The 17,740-nt window shown below is 37.4% G+C and overlaps 1 protein-coding gene across 2 annotated transcripts in view; it reads right to left on the bottom strand.

Moving 5' to 3' along the window:
* Positions 1–17,740, bottom strand: part of POLR3B (RNA polymerase III subunit B) — a 93,569-nt gene that overhangs the window by 54,177 nt on the left and 21,652 nt on the right. For both annotated transcript variants that reach the window (XM_084880112.1, XM_084880111.1), the window contains exons 10-13: positions 13,074–13,196; positions 9,868–9,987; positions 8,962–9,096; positions 712–873 (exon numbers count right to left, since the gene is read on the bottom strand). In XM_084880112.1, coding sequence (XP_084736238.1) covers positions 712–873; positions 8,962–9,096; positions 9,868–9,987; positions 13,074–13,196 — 540 coding nt within the window. The remainder of the gene's footprint in view (positions 1–711; positions 874–8,961; positions 9,097–9,867; positions 9,988–13,073; positions 13,197–17,740) is intronic.

Raw genomic sequence — 17,740 nt, 5'->3', positions numbered from 1 at the left:
AACTGGAGACTGGGCCTAAAACAGCAGGCGGATGTCCCTCTCATGAACCTGGACTGTTGGCTCCTAATCACCCACCTGCCTGCCTACCTGGTCACCCTTTACTGACACCCCCCCACCCCCCATGGCCTGATCACTCCCAATTTCCTCCCCTCACTGCTGGCCTGATTGCCCCTCACTGCCCACCCCTGCTGACCTGGTCACCCCTCACAACCCCCCTGCCAGCCTGGTGTTCAGTCTGTGATCGTCCCTCACTAATCCCCCTGATGGCCTGGTTGCCCCATGCAGCCTGCTTGTTCAGTCGTTTGGTCGTACCTCACTAACCCTCCTGCTGGCCTGGTTGTAGGCAGCCATCTTGTGAGGGTCAATTTGCATACTACCTCTTTATTATCCTATATAATATATATATATGCCCCCCTCCATGTAGATTCTTAAAGTATTTTAAAGTATTTTAAATTTCCATTCTACTAAATAGATTTATAAAAACTCTAATGACTGTCTGGCCTGAAGGCCATATAAAGCTCGAGAAATCATTTGGTCTGGCCCTGGCAACGCATTAGGGGTAAGTTAATTAAATGTTTGATGAGATATATATAGGAGGCTCATTTTTAAATTGATAATTTTGTGTGGCCTGCAAGTGATGTTATAAATATCCAAATGGCCCTTGGCAGTAAAAAGGCTCCCCACCCTTGCAATGAATGATTGAAGACTTACAGTAGAAATGGCATTCACCATGCCATTGGTAATCTGGTCTTGACGCATGTGTTTGACTACATCAAACTGGGCTGCTCTTTGCTTAGGAATCACCTGGTCTGCAATCTTCTTCATTTCAGAATTAAATTTTTTGAACAAATCTTCAAAAAGAAGAGATAAAAGCTAAAAAAAAAAAAAAAAAAAAAAAGTATATGGTGAACTTTCAAAATGCATTACTAGCTTTAATACATTTAATACGTTTTAGGTTCTCATTAAACTGTTAAAAAACAAAATGAAGAAACTGCTTCAAACTGAAAAAACATTTTTTAAAGTTCAACTTGATAAAGATGAACCTTTTAAAAAATATGTATTTTTATTGATTTCATAGAGGAAGGGAGAGGGAGAGAGAGAGAGATATAAACATCAAAGATGAGAGAGAATCATTGATTGGCTACCTCCTGCATGCCCCACAACCCAGACATGTTCCCTGATTGAGAATGGGAACCATGAACTTCTGGTTCATAGGTCAAGATGCTCAATCACTGAACCACACCAGCTGGATGGTGGTATAATTTTTTTTTTTTTATGTTTTCATTTCTTAAAATATTTTATTTTTAAATTACAGTTGACATAGAATATTGTATTAATTTCAGATGTACAACATAGTGATTGTTAGGTAGAGGCTGGGGGGAAGCCCAGAGCCGATAAAAGCATCTGCAAGGTGGATGGTGACAAAGATAGCTGGCTAGCTGGCGCCTTCCTAGGGCCTTCCTAGACCCCTGGCCCTAGGCAGGAATTGGTGGTATAATTTTTTAAAGTTGTATCATATAAACACAGTTTTAAGTATTTACAGAATGTGATTTGATATCTGAGATATTGAAATGATTTGATACCCTAAAGATTCGACCAAAAAACTATTGGAACTGATAAGTAAATTTAATAATATAGCAGAATACAAAATAAATATCCAGAAATCAGTTGCATTTTTATACAACAATAATGAACTATCAGAAAAGGGAACTAAGAAAACAACCCCATTTACAATTGCATAAAAAACAACACACCTAGAAATAAGTTTAACCAAAGAGGTAAAAGACCTGTATTTAGAAAATTATGAGACACTGAAAAAAGAAATTAAAGAATATACAAATAAATGGAAGCACTTACCATGTTCATGGATATGAAGAATATTGTTAAACTGTTCATACTACCCAAAACAATCTATAGATTAAACACAATTCTTATCAAAATACCAATGGTGTATTTCACAGAACTAGAACAAACAATCTAAGAATTTATATAGAACCACCAAAGATCCTAAATAGCCACAGCAATCTTGAAGAAAGAAGAATAAAGTTGGAGGAATCATGCTACCTGATATTAAACTATACTACAAGACCACAGTAATCAAAAAAGCCTGGTACTGGCATAAAAACAGACATACAGATGTATGGAACAGAGCAGAGAGCCCAGAAAAAAACAACAACAACCAAGCTTAAAAGGCCGATTAATATTTGACAAAGGAGGTTAGGACATACAATAGGGCAAAGTCAGTCTATTCAATAAATAGTGGTGGGAAAACTTAACAAATAATGTACAAAAAAATAAAACTGGACCACCTTCTTATGCCATATACAAAAATAAACTCAAAATGGATTAAAGACTTAAATGTTAAACTCAATACCATAAAAATCTTAGAAGAAAACATAGGCAGTAAAATTTCAAACATTTCTCTTAGTAATATTTTTTCTGAAATATCTTCTTGAGCAAGGGGGGGAAAAGAAAAAATAAACAAATGGGACTACATCAATCTAAAAATTTTTTGCACAGTAAAGTAAGCCATCAACAAAATGAAAAGACAACCGATTGGGAAAACATTGATATATGTGATAAGAGGTTAATATCTAAAATTTTAAAAGAACTCATACAACTCAACACCAAAAAGCCAAACAATCAATTGAAAAATGAGCAGAGGACCTGAATAGACACTTTTCCAAAAAGGACATACAGATGGCTTATAGACATGAAAAGATGCTCAATATCACTAATCATCAGAGAAATACAAATTAAATCCACAATGAGATATAGCCTCACATCTGTGAGAGTGGCTATCATCAATAAATTAACAAAGTCCAGCCACGGTGGTTCAGTGATCGAGTATTCACCTATGAACAAGGTCACAGTTTGATTCCAGTTCAGAGCACATGGCTTTTTTTTTAAAGCTCAATCCCTAGTAGGGAGTGTGGAGGAGGTAGCCGATCAATGATTCTCTTTCATCATTGATGTTTCTCTCTCTCCCTTCCTCTCTGAATCAATTTTTAAAAATGTATTTTAAAAAAAGTAAATAAATCATCAAAGACTATTTAAGAGGATGTGTAGAAAAGAGAACCCTCATGTACTGTTGGTGGAAATGCAGATTGGGGCAGCCACCATGGAAAATAGTACAGAGGTTCCTCAAAAAATTAAAAGTGGAACCACCTCATATACCACCTCATATATGTAGCCCTATGTTTGCTGCAGTGTTATTTACAACAGCCAAGCTATGGAAGCAACCCAAGTGTCCATCAGTAGGCAAGTGGATCAAAAAGCTGTAGCACATATATACAGTGGAATATTACTCGATCATTCAAAGAACAAAATCTTAACCATTTGCAGCAGCATGGATGGACCTAGATGATATTATGCTAAGTGAAGTAAGTCAGAGAAAGATGATATGATTTTTACCTACATGTGGAATATAAAGAATAATACAAAAGAACAAACAAAACAAAATTTTGACTTCTATTGATAACTGAGTCCCATGATGGATATATGTGAGCAAATTTTATTTGCTAATTCTATTTTTAATATTTAATATTTAATATTATTTTAATAGTTAAGTCTATTTTTACATATATTTTAAATTTTATACATGTTTAAAGATTTTTAATGAAAACTAATTCAGAAATTGACTTATAGATAAAGAGAGCAGACTGATGATTACCAGAGGGACGGGGGTGTTTAAGGGGTTGGATGAAACAGAAGGAATTGAGTTCAGATTGTTTATTTCTCATTGGTATAATAGTTTTTTTGATTCATAATGAAAAATTCAAAGCCAATGAATCTTCTTTAGTCATTACTGAAGAAAGAATTTCCTAAGTAGAATGTGACATTATGCTTTTCCCCCTTATTAAGTTCTATTTGAACCGACTTTGCAGATAGGAAAGCCAAGATTCTGGACTTGCATTTATCCTGTCAGAACAGTTCTAAAAGAAAACTTCCTCCTCTAAAGAGCTTAATCCTTTCTTCCACTCAGATCCAGCAGGTTCACTCCTGGAAAGAAAGACTGTGAGAATGGAAGCAGGTGCAAAGGGGTGAAGAGAGGAAGAAACCCATTTCAGCAACTTCCTGAGGAAACTGGCAAAAGGAACTTGAATAAGCATTCTGAACAGAAGCAAACGGCCTTACCCTACAACACAACAGCGCTGCTCTATTTTAATTAGTCTCTTACACTTAGACTTTTGTGTCTCAAATTATGACAAGGATTTTTTTAAATCCCAGCTGAATGTGTTGTAGCCCCCTGATTCAAACACAAGGAAATGCTCCTGGTACTAAACAGGTAAAAAGTAAGAGCACAATCATCAGAACTACTGCCTAATTAATATATGTCTCCACCCCTAATTTTCAATTTAAGAAAATGTTCTCCAGTTCATGGTGTGGTGAGACACTACCAGGCCAAATCACACAATGAGCCACATTATTTAGGTCAAGAGTAAAATGATGAAAAGGGATGGAATGCTGGTGATAATATTCAATACCTTTCGTGGCTAGTATGAGGCTTTTCAGTTTGCTTAAGACAGGAGTACTGAAGAGCACATTACATTTAAGGAAAAAATGCTGACAGCTCATCAATTGATTTTCAATGAAAATCCTAAAAAAAATTAATAAAGAAGTTAAGCTGCTGAAACACAGTTTCACCAATTAGCTTAATGTCAGAGAATTCTAATTAGGTGTCTTGAGAATGCTATTTAGTGTTTAAGCTTTCCGAGTGCCAAATTCTCCTTTTCACACAAACTGGTTGCAAAATTAAAGACATTAGGCAGCCTTAATTACATTATCAGAACAGCTGGGATTAGGCAATCTCTGAAGTCAAGACGGCATTCTTTTGTCACAGAGTGGAAATCCCTGGCTTTCCAGGGTGCCGGATTTTGGGGCCGTTCCATATCTCACCCATACAAAGCAAGCTGCATTAGAAACAAAAAAATTGCAGACAAAGAAGAGAGTAATGCTCAGCAAATAATGAACACATTACGGAAAAAGAAAAGGTAGGTGAAAAGATTAAGCCTGAACTGGGCAGGTTTTGCTAACACCTCTACTGGCAGCTGGCCTGCCAGCCCTCAGGTGGCAGCAAGACTGAAGGAAAGCTCTGTGGACCCGTTTGGCCGGTGGATACAGCTCTGTTATCTAAAGCTAAAGCACACTTATCCTCCCTCATCCCATGGGGTGGGAAATTAGCAGCTATTGTTTTTACACATTTTAGCCAACACAATGCCTTTTATGTCTTTACATTGTTTGGAAAGTGATGTCTTCTTGCACATGGGGACCCTCATTTTAATTTTAATTTTTAAGCAACAGGACAGTTTCTCCTCTCCCCTCCCCTGACTCCATTCCTTATTCCTCTAAACAACCAACTTTTTTTTTTTTTAATGAACTCATTTAACTACATGATTTTTTTTTCCAATTAAAAAACTAAAAATTAGGACTGATGGTGGTGGGGATACCCATAACCCCTGAACAGTCGCCACCTGAAGGTGGCCCAAACCCACCTGCTAGCATCAGCTATTAACCAAATAGAACCTCCCAAGTATTCAGACATTAACTTTTCCCCAAACCTAAAATTGCTATTTTTTTATTTTAGTTTTAAAATTTTAGTTGTGGTAATATCTGCTGGTTACCCTCTCAACTACCACCATCTGCCATGCAGAATACTGCCATAGCCTCCTAACTGTTCCACTCCTGGCCTGTTCATCTCAGAATCAGATCTCTCTAAACTGAAAATCAGGTTGCATCATTTCCCTGATTAAAACTCTCCAATGGTTTCCCACTGCATGTAAAATTAAATCCACCCTCTTCCATGACCTACAAGCTAGTTCTCCAATGTCATCTCTCGCCACCTCCACACCCCATGCACTCCAGCCACAGTGATTCTCTCCCTCTTTCTCCAGCATCAGCAACATTCATAGACATACTGCTTTGGATATCTGTTTCCTATTAATGAGGACAAATTGTTTTAGCATAGAATTTCTTCTAAAATTGCAAAGCCTGACTTCAAACTTGCCTCTGACAAAGGACTCAAAAATGAGGCCCATAAAAATTTACATAAATTCACACATAGGCCTGAATGTCTGCAAGACAAGACTTTCTAACAGTACAACTTTAAAGTGATAGTTAATAACGGTATTTGTATACACATAAGATGTCTTTGACAGGCTAGAGTAAAGAAAGGGAAAAGGGATTGTCACTGGAGAGCAAAACTAGGGAACTGGGTCATGGGTCAGGTGGGAAAGGAGATCAGAAGTAGGAGATTTCTTTTCACTGTTAACTTTCTTATAATTGTCTGCAACCCATTTAATGATAATATGTTATTTTTAAAAGCATTTTTACTGTATACTGTGATTTTTATTTTAATATATTCTATTTGTTAATGCTTAATTTACTGTTCTATTTTTTAATCATAACATTATTTAAAAACTAAAAATACTTGTTTGAATTGGTAAGACAAATAACCAGGAGAATAGCAAAAAGAGCATCTTACTGCGATTAAAAGAACTAAATAGAATGTTTCAGCTGTTTGATGCAAGGAGACAGAACTCAGAGGTTTATAGCCAAGTTAACTGCCTTAAAGCAAACAATAAGCAGAACACTCTTCAGAGGAATAAGACAGAATCTAGAGACTCTACAACTCATTATCCATAATACTCATTAGGATGCAATCCAAGACTATTAGATATATGAAGAAACAGAAAAATATGACCCATACTCAAGGGAAAAGCTAATCAAGAGACTGATCATAGATGACAGAGACATTGGAATTAGCAAGCCAGGATTCTGAAGTAGCTATAAAATTCAAGGATATAAATGAAAATATGATTGCAATGGATGAACGAAGAGGTCTCAATAGAAAAACAGAAGCTTGCCGGCACCAGTTTGGCTCAGTGGATAGAGCGTCGGCCTGCGGACTGAAGGGTCCCGGGCTCTATTCCGGTCAAGGGCATGTACCTTGGTTGCGGGCACAACCTCAGTAGGGGGTGTGCAAGAGGCAGCTGATCGATGATTCTCTCTCGTCAATGTTTCTAACTCTCTTTCCCTCTCTCTTCCTCTCTGTGAAAAATCAATAAAATATATTAAAAAAACAAAAAAAAAAGAAAGAAAAAGAAAAACAGAAGCTTTATAAAAATACCTAAATGAAAATTTTAGAAGTAAAAAATAATAATTATCTAAACTGGACAATTATCTAACAAGATATTAGAGAAGACATGAGAAATAAGTAAACCTGAAAGTAGATCAATAGAAATTATCTAATCTGAAGAACAAAATTGAAAAGAAAAATTAACAGTGCCTCAATATCCAAGTGTCTAACAATATAATTTGAATCAGAAGAAGAAAAACTAGTAAAAAAAAGATAGCATAAGATATGAAACCTAAAAATTTCTCTAATTTGCTGAAAGACATAAATTTACAGATTTAAGAACTTAGCTAACTCTACACAGTACATGCACATGAAGGCAATTCTTTAAAACCAAAGGTAAACAGAAAATATCAAAAGCAGCCAAGTCTATTTTCTGGCATAGTCTAACTATTTGATTTAAAGGCAATTTCTGATTTAAGTGCTTAAACATGAAGGGTTTTTTTTTTGTGTTTTTTTTTTAATATGTTTTCATTGATTTCAGAGAGGTAGGAAGAAGGAGAGAGAAATAAAACATCAATGATAAGCGAGAATCATCAATGAGCTGCGCCCTGCACACACTATCAGGGATAGAGCCCGAAACCCAGGCATGTGTCCTGCCCAGGCATCAAACAGTGAACTCCTGGTTCATAGGTCAATGAACCACACCAGATTGGCTGAAACATGAAGTTTTGAAGACTTTTAGATACTACCTAGTTGAAAGGGGTACATGCTCTCAGAATAAAATAAAATTTATCAGCTAAGACTTAAAATGAGATTAGAGACATTCTCACTAACCCACTTCTACTATGCCACCAAAAGTTAGGAAATTGTTTACTTGTTTACTGTCTATCTCTCTTAATAACTAAGGACTAAGAGAAAAGGGAACTTTGTCTTATTCCTTCCATAGTCTCAATTCCTAGGACTATGAATGGCATATGGCAGCTGAACAATAATAAATATTACTGCTCTAACAGGTGTGGGTATGCAGGTTCGATCCCCAGTAGGGGCATGTGCAGAGGGCAACTGATCGATCCTCTTTCCCCTCTCTAAAGTCAATGAGCAGGTCCTCAAGGGAAGATTTAAACAAACAAACAAACAAACAAACAAACAAACAAATAAATATTACTTTAAGTTATACTTCACTTCCTACATTGCACAGAATGAGGGCAAACATCTCAACGAAAGATACAATACTAGAGACCCAGTGCACGAAATTTGTGCATGAGAGGTAGGGGGGTGGAGGGAGGGTTGGTGTGTGTCCCTCAGCCCAGCCTATAGCCTCTCTGACCTGGGACCCCTCTCACAATCCAGGACTGCTGGCTCCCAATTGCTCTCCTGCCTGCCTGATTGCCTCTAATCGCTTCTGCCTGCCAGCCTGATCACCCCCTAAACACTCCTCTGCCAGCCTGATTGATGCCTAACCGCTTCCCTGCTGGCCCGATTACCCCTGACTGTCCTCCCCTGCAGGCCTGGTCATCCCCAACTGCCCTTCCTTGCAGGCATGGTCCCTCCCAATGATCCTCCCCTGCTGGCCTGATTGCCCACAACTGCCCTCCCCTGCCAGCCATCTTGTGGCCACCTTTGACCACATGGGGACAGCCATCTTGTGTGTTGGAGTAATGGTCAATTTGCATATTACCTCTTTATTATATAGGAGGATACTAGTAACATATTTAAAGAAGATAGTTTTCATAGTTAAATAAATTCTTAAGAGATAGTAAGTCATATGTGAAATGTTTATATATGAATGTATATTTCATTCAACTATCTCTTCCTCCTATTTAAAATTAATACCAAATTAATTTTTATTAAATAAGATTTCTGACATAAAATAATTAAATTACCTGTCCTGCCAACTCCAATCGCTTGTTACCATAATAGTCTCTGTCATCAACTTTATTATCTCCTTGGGCCAGAATTACTCTTCTTACCATCACTGCAGTATAGATACATTTGGCTCGGAAATTGAATTCTTTAACCTGTAATTCAGAAATTAGAGAAAAAATTTTGAGACAATGTATATTACAATTTAAGATGCCTCAAGAAAAGGACTGAGATAATGACCTTCCATGTTTGTACTCAGTACTTATGATAGTTTTCCTTCAGAGATGACCACTATCAACTCCTTCCCTTTCTATAATATTTCATGTCACCCTTTCATTAGGGGTAGAATCCATCATCTCCCTGTGTTGGTCTGTAAACTAGCAGTTTCTACTTCCTCTTAGAATCCTGAGGTACCACATGAGAAGTCCAGGACACTCTGTTGGGGAAAAGGGGGTTACTTGGAAAAGCTCTGAGAAGTCAGAAATATGAGTGAAGACATTTGAGATGTCCAGCCCATTTGTTTTCAAATAACTCCAGCCTCAGCTGCTCTCTGACTGCAACTTTATGAGACCCATGATGAGAAAGCCCTTCTCCCACTGTTGAGCCCAAACCTCCATAGAATCATGAGCGATAGCAATAAGCAGTTATGTTGAGCCATTAAGTTTGGGAAATGTTTGTTATGCAACAATAGATAACAGGAATAGTCCTAAAACATCATCTGGCACTCAGTTATCATTGGATTAATGAATCCACCACAAATATTCTATTCAATCTTCTCTAGTACAAACCCTGAAATCCTTATGAATAAATATGGCTCCATCAGTAAGTTAAATCATACTTGGTTAAGTAATTGTACTGGTTTGTCTGGAAAGACAAAAACCTTAGGAAAATGGGTAAATCCTTTTTCTAGATGCAAAGGTACTCACTGGTACGTGGGTCAGGATGGTAGAAGCCAGGAGCTCTCTTGCTTCCTCTATTTTGGTCTTCTTTGGTCCACCTCCCCACATCCTTTGCCTTCTTACTTTGTTCCCTATATATTTTAATGCCTATAAAAAAACAGAAGACAGTATAATAATGTTTAATGATATCATCGAAGACAATTTATGAAGCACCTACCCAAAGGTAACACTATAAGCAAAAAGACAAGGGTCCTAGTTATAGAAAAAGTGCCCAGCTGGTGTGGCTCAGAGGTTGAGCATTGACTTATAAACCAGGAGGTCATGGTTTGATTCCCGGTCAGGGTCAGGGCACATGCTTGGGTTGAGGACTCAATCCCTAGTGGGGGTTGTGCAGGAGGCAGCTGATCAGTGATTCTCTCTCATCACTGATGTATGTCTCTCGCCTACTAAATGTTGCATCATCTTTTTCTTTGATTCCTAATGACGAGTACAGTGCCTGGACTCCTCTGTGGTAAGATTTGGGCATCAAACCTAGGATCTTCCCTATTAAAAGGCCATTAGAATTTAAGATAAACTAAGACCCTGTAAAAACGTGTAGCAATAACCTAGCAGTAAGTAGTAACTAAGTAATTGATTAACTCAGCTGTGTAGATGGGTGGGGGGTGCGGGTGGTCCAGGAACAGATAGGCAATTGGGTTTTCCCTAAACTGATCTATCTTCATTAAATTTTGCTCTTCCAGTTCCCTTGGGGAAAAAACTAAGGATTCTTCACTTTTTGAGGAAGAAACAAATAACACTGGGGCACCTGGTACTACTTCTAATGTAGCAGAAAGTCACCTTTTCCCTAGAATATCCAATAACATGACCAGGGTTTCACAGTGTGAGGGTAAGAGCCCTGTCTGATTTACAAATAGGCCAAGATGCATCAAATCTTCCCCAAAAGGGAATAAATCATTTCTTCTCTATGTACCAGATCCCTTGGCAAGAATGATGTAAAATGTACATAACCTATAAAGAGCAAAAAGGCTTTGTGAGCAGAAGAAAAAGGAGATGGGACTAAAAGGAAGGCATTAAAAACAAAACACTGGTTTTAAGCAACCCACTAAAATGCCATGTTGTCAAAAATTCTATTACATAAATAAAGTGTACTTGCTACATTTTCATCTAGAATAACAATATATTAATGTTGCCCTAACTCCTAATATATGTTCGATTTAAGCATTTTGGGTTACTTATATATCTCTACAACCTTTTATTAGTAGCAAATAATTAAGCTATGTCTTAATCCAGCATAGAGTACAAGCCATCTCAAATTTAAACTTCTTGCTTGTTTTTCTCATGTTAGAAACATTTGTGTTTTTTGTTAACTAACTGTATATTCCTCTCATCTTTTTCTTCCTTTTTATTGAATTTATTGGGGGAGAAGTTGGATAATAAAATTATACAGGTTTCGGGTATACAAGTCTATAATACATCATCTGTAACTTCTCTGATTCAGTTAGCTAAAATTTTCTGTCAATACCTATTTAAGAGAAATAAATGAGTAATTTTCCAACCCACGGTTAGCCCCTGCTCAAACAGCTTTATGATGCTAGGATTATGTGACCACCAATGATGATGTGCGTAATAAAATGAATAATAGATCTCATTGAATCCACTGGGGTATCATTAAGGCAAATTGTTCTTCCTGAGCATTACACAGCTTTAAAGGATAGAGTGTATCTCCTCACCCTGAACCTGTCCCTGAGTATTTCTTAGCATTTTCCTCTTCATGTTCTAGGAACCCTGGGATAATATAATTTCAGTTGGTTACAAAGACTCATGTTCACTAAATATTTCATTTACAGTAAAGACCCAAAATAGAATCTCTTAAATCCCAACCTCTTTTCCTGCCCAATAACTAGAGTCAACTATTACTTAACTGCAGAAAACGAGGAAGGTGGTGATGAGAATAATCCCTACTGATTTGTGCTTTGAAATTACATGTACTTACAGATGGCAGTAACCTCCTAAATGTTAGACTCAGCCTTTGAAAATATCAAGTTGAGTTTGATTTTTCAGAGCACACACTAACTGATATAAGTGGGAAAATGCTATCTCTACAAGCATCCTAGGTGACAAGAAAAAAGCAGCCTAGAATCTCTCTCTTGTTTATAGACAGAATAGACAACTTACATATGGATCGATAAAAACTGGGGTATCATTAGGGCAAATTGCTCTTCCAGGGCATTACACAGCTCTAAAAGATAAGAATGTACCTCCTTAAACTGCACCAGTTCCTGAGTATTAACTCACTTTGTGTTAACTCAATGATATGTGCTTCTACAGCAGGGAATTCCCACCTTGCAGGATGGCTCCCAGGGATGTCACCATTGATTTCCACTTAGTGAAGCACTTTACAAATGTTGGGCTAAGAATTCTAAGTATGGCTGTTATATATCTATCTATATCCCTATCTTTATCTTTGTGTCTTGTCCTAAAATCCCCAGGTTCCAACAAGGAGTGCCTCAGCAGGTCAGTGAAGACTCTGTAGTTGTAAAGGAGTCTCTGATCAGGTCTGGTCCTGCTGATATCACTGGGAATTCAGGAAAAGGGATAGAAATCACATTATATCTAGATGTCAAAAGCAATTAGAAGTAGGGAGTACAAATGGATAAGAAATGAAAAAAAAAAAAAAAAGCCTTCTACACTAGAGTTGCTATGGTTTTATAAGATATAACTCAGGCAATTGGGGAGAAAAAAGAGAGTATTTCCTATCATATCAGAAGAAACGCCTCTTGGCCACGTATCACCCCTTCTAAGTTAGGCACCAGAGGCTGATGATTTGTCTAGGCCCATGGTCAGCAAATTGCGGCTTGCGAACCACATGCGGCTCTTTGGCCCCTTGAGTGTGGCTCTTCCCCAAAATACCACAGCCTGGGGGCGTCTATATTGAAGTGGCATTAGAAGAAGTTTAAGTTTAAAAAATTTGGCTCTCAAAAGAAATTTCAACCGTTGTACTGTTGATATTTGGCTCTGTTGACTAATGAGTTTGCCAACTACTGGTCTAAGCCCACCTCTTCCTTCAATCCCTAAATAAACAAGTCAGAGATGCTTCTCTATTACTCCTTCCATCTCCCCAACACCCCTCCTAAACCTACGCCCCCAAAGTCACTGCATCTCATGCTTTATCAATGAGCCGCATTAAATCTCCAATTCCCTTTCATAGCAAAGGACAACATGAAAAGACACACCTGCATCTGTGTGAAAATCTGAGCTTTCTGGCATTCTTCCAAACTGGGCCCAAATGCAGCCATCACGTGCTCCTCGGTTCCAATCATCTGCACAATTTCTTGGTCACTCTCAACGCCCATGGCCTAGGAAGGAAAGAAAGGAGAAAAAGAGTGTTGGCTTTGTGTTAACTCACTGACATTTGCTTATGCTAATTTGGCATTGTTTGTGGGTATTACTTCTAAGCAAAAGCGAGCTATTTCCTCAGAAATGGTGCCATCTGGCATTGGCAGCCAAAGCCCAAGCTGCAGAAGAACCTAAAACAGAAATTTTGATTAGGAAGAGGAAAACAAACATTCTCAAGCACTTTTTGCATGTGTACTATCTTCTAAAATTTATAAATATTCTATGAGTTTCATCGTGAAAAAAGGAGGCAAAGAGATACAATGGAGACACTGGTCACAATTACAAAGGCAAACTGAAAAAAAGAAAAATTAAAAACAAACAAACAAACAAACAAACAGCCAAAGAGCAAATCAGGAAATGTGCAATGCTGAAAATAAACAGAATCCCAAATAGCTTTGTTAAAAGAATGATATTTCTGAAAAGTGTCAAAATTCACATTCAGGCTAAAAACATTTTTCCTAAGGGATGTTTTACCTCACTCTTCCAGATACCAAGCTATACTTTATGCAGGTTTTAAAAGTGATCGTTTAAGAACTAAGAACACACTTAACAGGTTTAAGAAATCCACTTATCTTAAGTGCTTCAAGGTGGCAGCGACAATGTAGGTCTTTGTAGATTCCATATGGTAAGAAGGCTCACTCCTTCACACACTTGCCTGGAATTCTGCCATATCAAGAAATACAGCATAATTGCACTAACCTTCCCTTTGGCAGAAAAATAATCTGCTTCTTAGAAGTTAGGGGGAAAAGTTATGTTTGCATTAAAATTTTTCTTTATCTATGTAGTAAAACAGAACCAGAGGTAATTGTCTCGTTAGACTTTGATCCTGTTTCTCAGTTCTTCCTGAGAGAGAGGTTAAGTTGAATCCCAAGTTCCAATACAGACCTTCAAGAACATTACCCTGAGTACAATGGAAAGGGCACCTCCCTGAGGTGTCCATCCTCACATAATGCAACAAACCTAACCACCGCTGTCATGTCACCTCTTTTGCCTGTTTTCTCATTTCTGTAACAAGAGGGCACAAGTAAGGCCCATTCAGCTCAAAATTCTACAATTCTACAATTGAATTTTAGTATGTAGTCTGTGAATCTGACATGGATTCTTCAGGATCAGAGGTAATCTTACTGAAAATTTTGAAGTTTTTGCAGGGAGCTATATATATGCTTATGTACCTTTCAGGCCAACTGTATGGTTTAAAAAAATTTCACCAATTCTTTGACGCTCTCTTCAAAAGGTGAGGACTAATTCTCCTGTCTCTGAGTGTAGGCCAAGCTTAATGACTCACCTCTACAGAAAAAATGTGGAAGTGACAATACGTGGCTTTGTAGCCTTGGTCATAAAGGCACTGTGGCTTCCTGCTTCTGCCTCTCAGAGTGCTCCTCAGGGGGAAGCCAGCAGTCCTGTCATGAAGACACTCAGCAATCTATGGAAAGGTCTGGTGCTGGTGCCAACGGCCATGTGGGTGAGCCATCACAGAAGGAGACCCACAGCTCTAACTGAGCCTTCAGATAAATGTAGCCTTGGCTGATACCTTGACTCATGAAAGACTCCGAGCCAGAACCACCTAGCCAAGCAACTCCCAAATCCCGGACCAACAGAAACTGTGCTATAATTTGTTACCTGGGACAGATAATTAATAGACCAAATTTTGGAATTAAATTCGCATTTAAACTTAAAAATATTTTTTAAGTGTATAACTTGTTCAAAATGTTTTTGTTTAGTGAACAAAGAAGTTCTCAGGATACAAATCTCTTTTTTGTACTGTAAGTTTTGCATACTTTTATCTCTAATTTTCATTTATTAAAATGGACACTAGACATTCGTTAAAACACTTAGCCTTTCACAGATTAAAGAAGTGTAATCCTAAAAAAAATTATCACTCCTAATTTTATTTGTTTCCATTGCAAATTTATTATGCATTGGAAGCTTAACTTAAGAACAAATGGCATAGTAAAAAGATGTCATTTCTGTTCATAGCAGAACAAGTTTCAAAATTCTCCAAGTGGCCTAACATGGATCGAGATATTTCTAAGCTTTCCAAGTATGTCTTAGTTATGAAGCAAAGATATGCCAAACACATGCTAAATACTAGTAACAACATATGTGCAGAAAGAATGATCAGTGGCAAAGCTTTTCTCTAAAAGAACCAAACTCTTCCTGTATCTGAAATACAGGGTGATAACTCAGTCAGATATCATCAAAAGCGCTCCAGTTCCAAACTGACTTTATGACTACTTAGCCTTCAGAAGTCACAGCTACAAATAAATGGCATATTGCTATGGAAACGACAGCAAAACGGCCAACCATTTTGCTTTACAGACATAATTTAGACATCTGAAAACTAGCTTTACATGGAGCTCTTTGTACTCTAGGTAGCTAAAATCATTTCACCTAATTCAAGTCAAAAGTGAATGCTAATAATAACCTTATGAAAAAACCGGCAGAATCTAGCAATTAGCAATATGAACAGAAATAAGGAGACATGTTCTTTAAAAAGTGGCAAAGTCTTCTCCTTGGATAGCTACTGAGTGTGACTAAAAGTGTGACTTTTAAGAGATAAAAAGAATACTAATGAACAGAAGAGAATGAGATGCAGGCAAATGGTGATATGCTGAAATATATAATGTGAAGGAAGGAAAGGGGATCACTTCTTAAAACATCTAATATTCAGAAATCTCTAATTTTTCTTCACAGTAGACAGAAGTCAACTTAATATTACCAAAAGCAATCCTGGCAGAAAATAAAAGAACTGTGATAGCCCTTTTTAACTGTGTGATTTTTCCTCTTTAAAGATAAAAAATTTCAATTTAAGTTAGCTTCCAAGAAACAATGCCCAGCACCCCCTGAAATTTGATCTTTTCCACAAAAACTCTCAGACTGCAGATGCCATCATAGCACAACGGCTGAATACTTGAGAATACAAAATGCAAAGTGGGGAAGATTCATGGGCAGGAAAACCTTTGTAGCGATTCAAGTCCATAAATAAGGCTGATATAGGTCTTAAAAGCTTTATCCATCATATTCAGACTCAGCATGGACTCTAAAACCCTGCTGTTTCTGTCACTTTTAGCCAATTGTTGATTACACACAACAACCATCAAGTCCTAATGACTGTCAAGGTCTGTGCTAAGGTCACAGAACACAAAAAGAGAAATGATGTGACTTTTTTGGTATCCTGTTATTTTCCTGGGCTTCTGGCATCAAATGTGTAAGGAGAACTAAGGAAAGAGAAAAGGCATCCTCTTTTGGGGCTGTCTTAACTTTAAAAAAGCACATGATATCATTTGTTCTTCACCACGACCCGCTTAGGTGAAATTCTCACTTTATAATTGAATTATCTAAGACCCAAAGAGATTGGGAAACTTGCCCAATGTCACATAGCTAATAAGTGGAGAAGCTGGAATTCAACCTAAATCTGTCTGATTATAAGCAATACAATACTCAATCTACCTCCCAGATAGAAAGTCTAAATAGTGGTTATCAAATAAGTTTCCACTGAATTATTAAAATATCCCTATAGTAGGAAACAAAACAAAAAAGTGACTGAAATTTGAACTGAATATTTAAACTGAAAAGTCTGGAAATTTTAAAATGCTTAATTCTTATATATTGATGATACAATATGTATAAAACACATTATACATAGAATGTAATACATACATTTCAGGAGAAAAATGTGTCAACATATACCAAATTGTTTTTTTAAAGATGTAATTCCACTCCCAGGAATTAAGTCTCACAAAATAATCAACAACATGCACAAACATGTATATATAAGGACAGCCAGGGTTGTATATAAGAGTGAAAACTTGGGTGAGAGGGGGTGATACCTGAATGTCTAACTATAGGAAATTAGTTAAATATATTATATCACACATATGCAATTTCCATATAATACCTGCTAAAAGCAATGATGTATAATAGACTCATATTTATAGACATCAAAAACTATTCACTGCCCTAGCAAGTTTGACTCAGTGGATGGAGCATTAGCCTGCAGACTGGAGGGTCCCAGGTTCGATTCCATTCAAGGGCACATGCTCAGGTTGCGGGCTCAATCACCAGTAGGGGGCTTGCAGGAGGCAGATGATCAATGATTCTCATCATTGATGTTTCTATCTCTATCTCCCTCTCCCTTCCTCTCTGAAATCAATAAAAATATTTTTAAAAATCACAACTATTCACAATTCATTGTTAAGTGAGAAAAATAAAATGGATGTATATATTACAAAAGCAAAGGAAAATGAGGTCAGCAAAAATATACCCAAAAATGCTAAAACCGGTTTGGCTCAGTGAATAGAGCATCGGGCTGCGGACTGAAAGGTCCCAGGTTCGATTCCGGTCAAGGGCATGTACCTTGGTTGCGGGCACATCCCCAGTAGGGGGTGTGCAGGAGGCAGCTGGTCGATGTTTCTCTCTCATCAATGTTTCTAGCTCTCTGTCCCTCTCCCTTCCTCTCTAAAAAAAAAAAAAAAAAAAAAAAAATCAATAAAATATATTTATA

Source organism: Pipistrellus hanaki (genome assembly GCF_964339955.1).
Source record: "Pipistrellus hanaki genome assembly, chromosome: 3".
NCBI classification, from domain to species: domain Eukaryota; kingdom Metazoa; phylum Chordata; class Mammalia; order Chiroptera; family Vespertilionidae; genus Pipistrellus; species Pipistrellus hanaki.
Note: the sequence above shows the minus strand (reverse complement) of the source record. Positions and strands in the feature narration are given on the sequence as shown.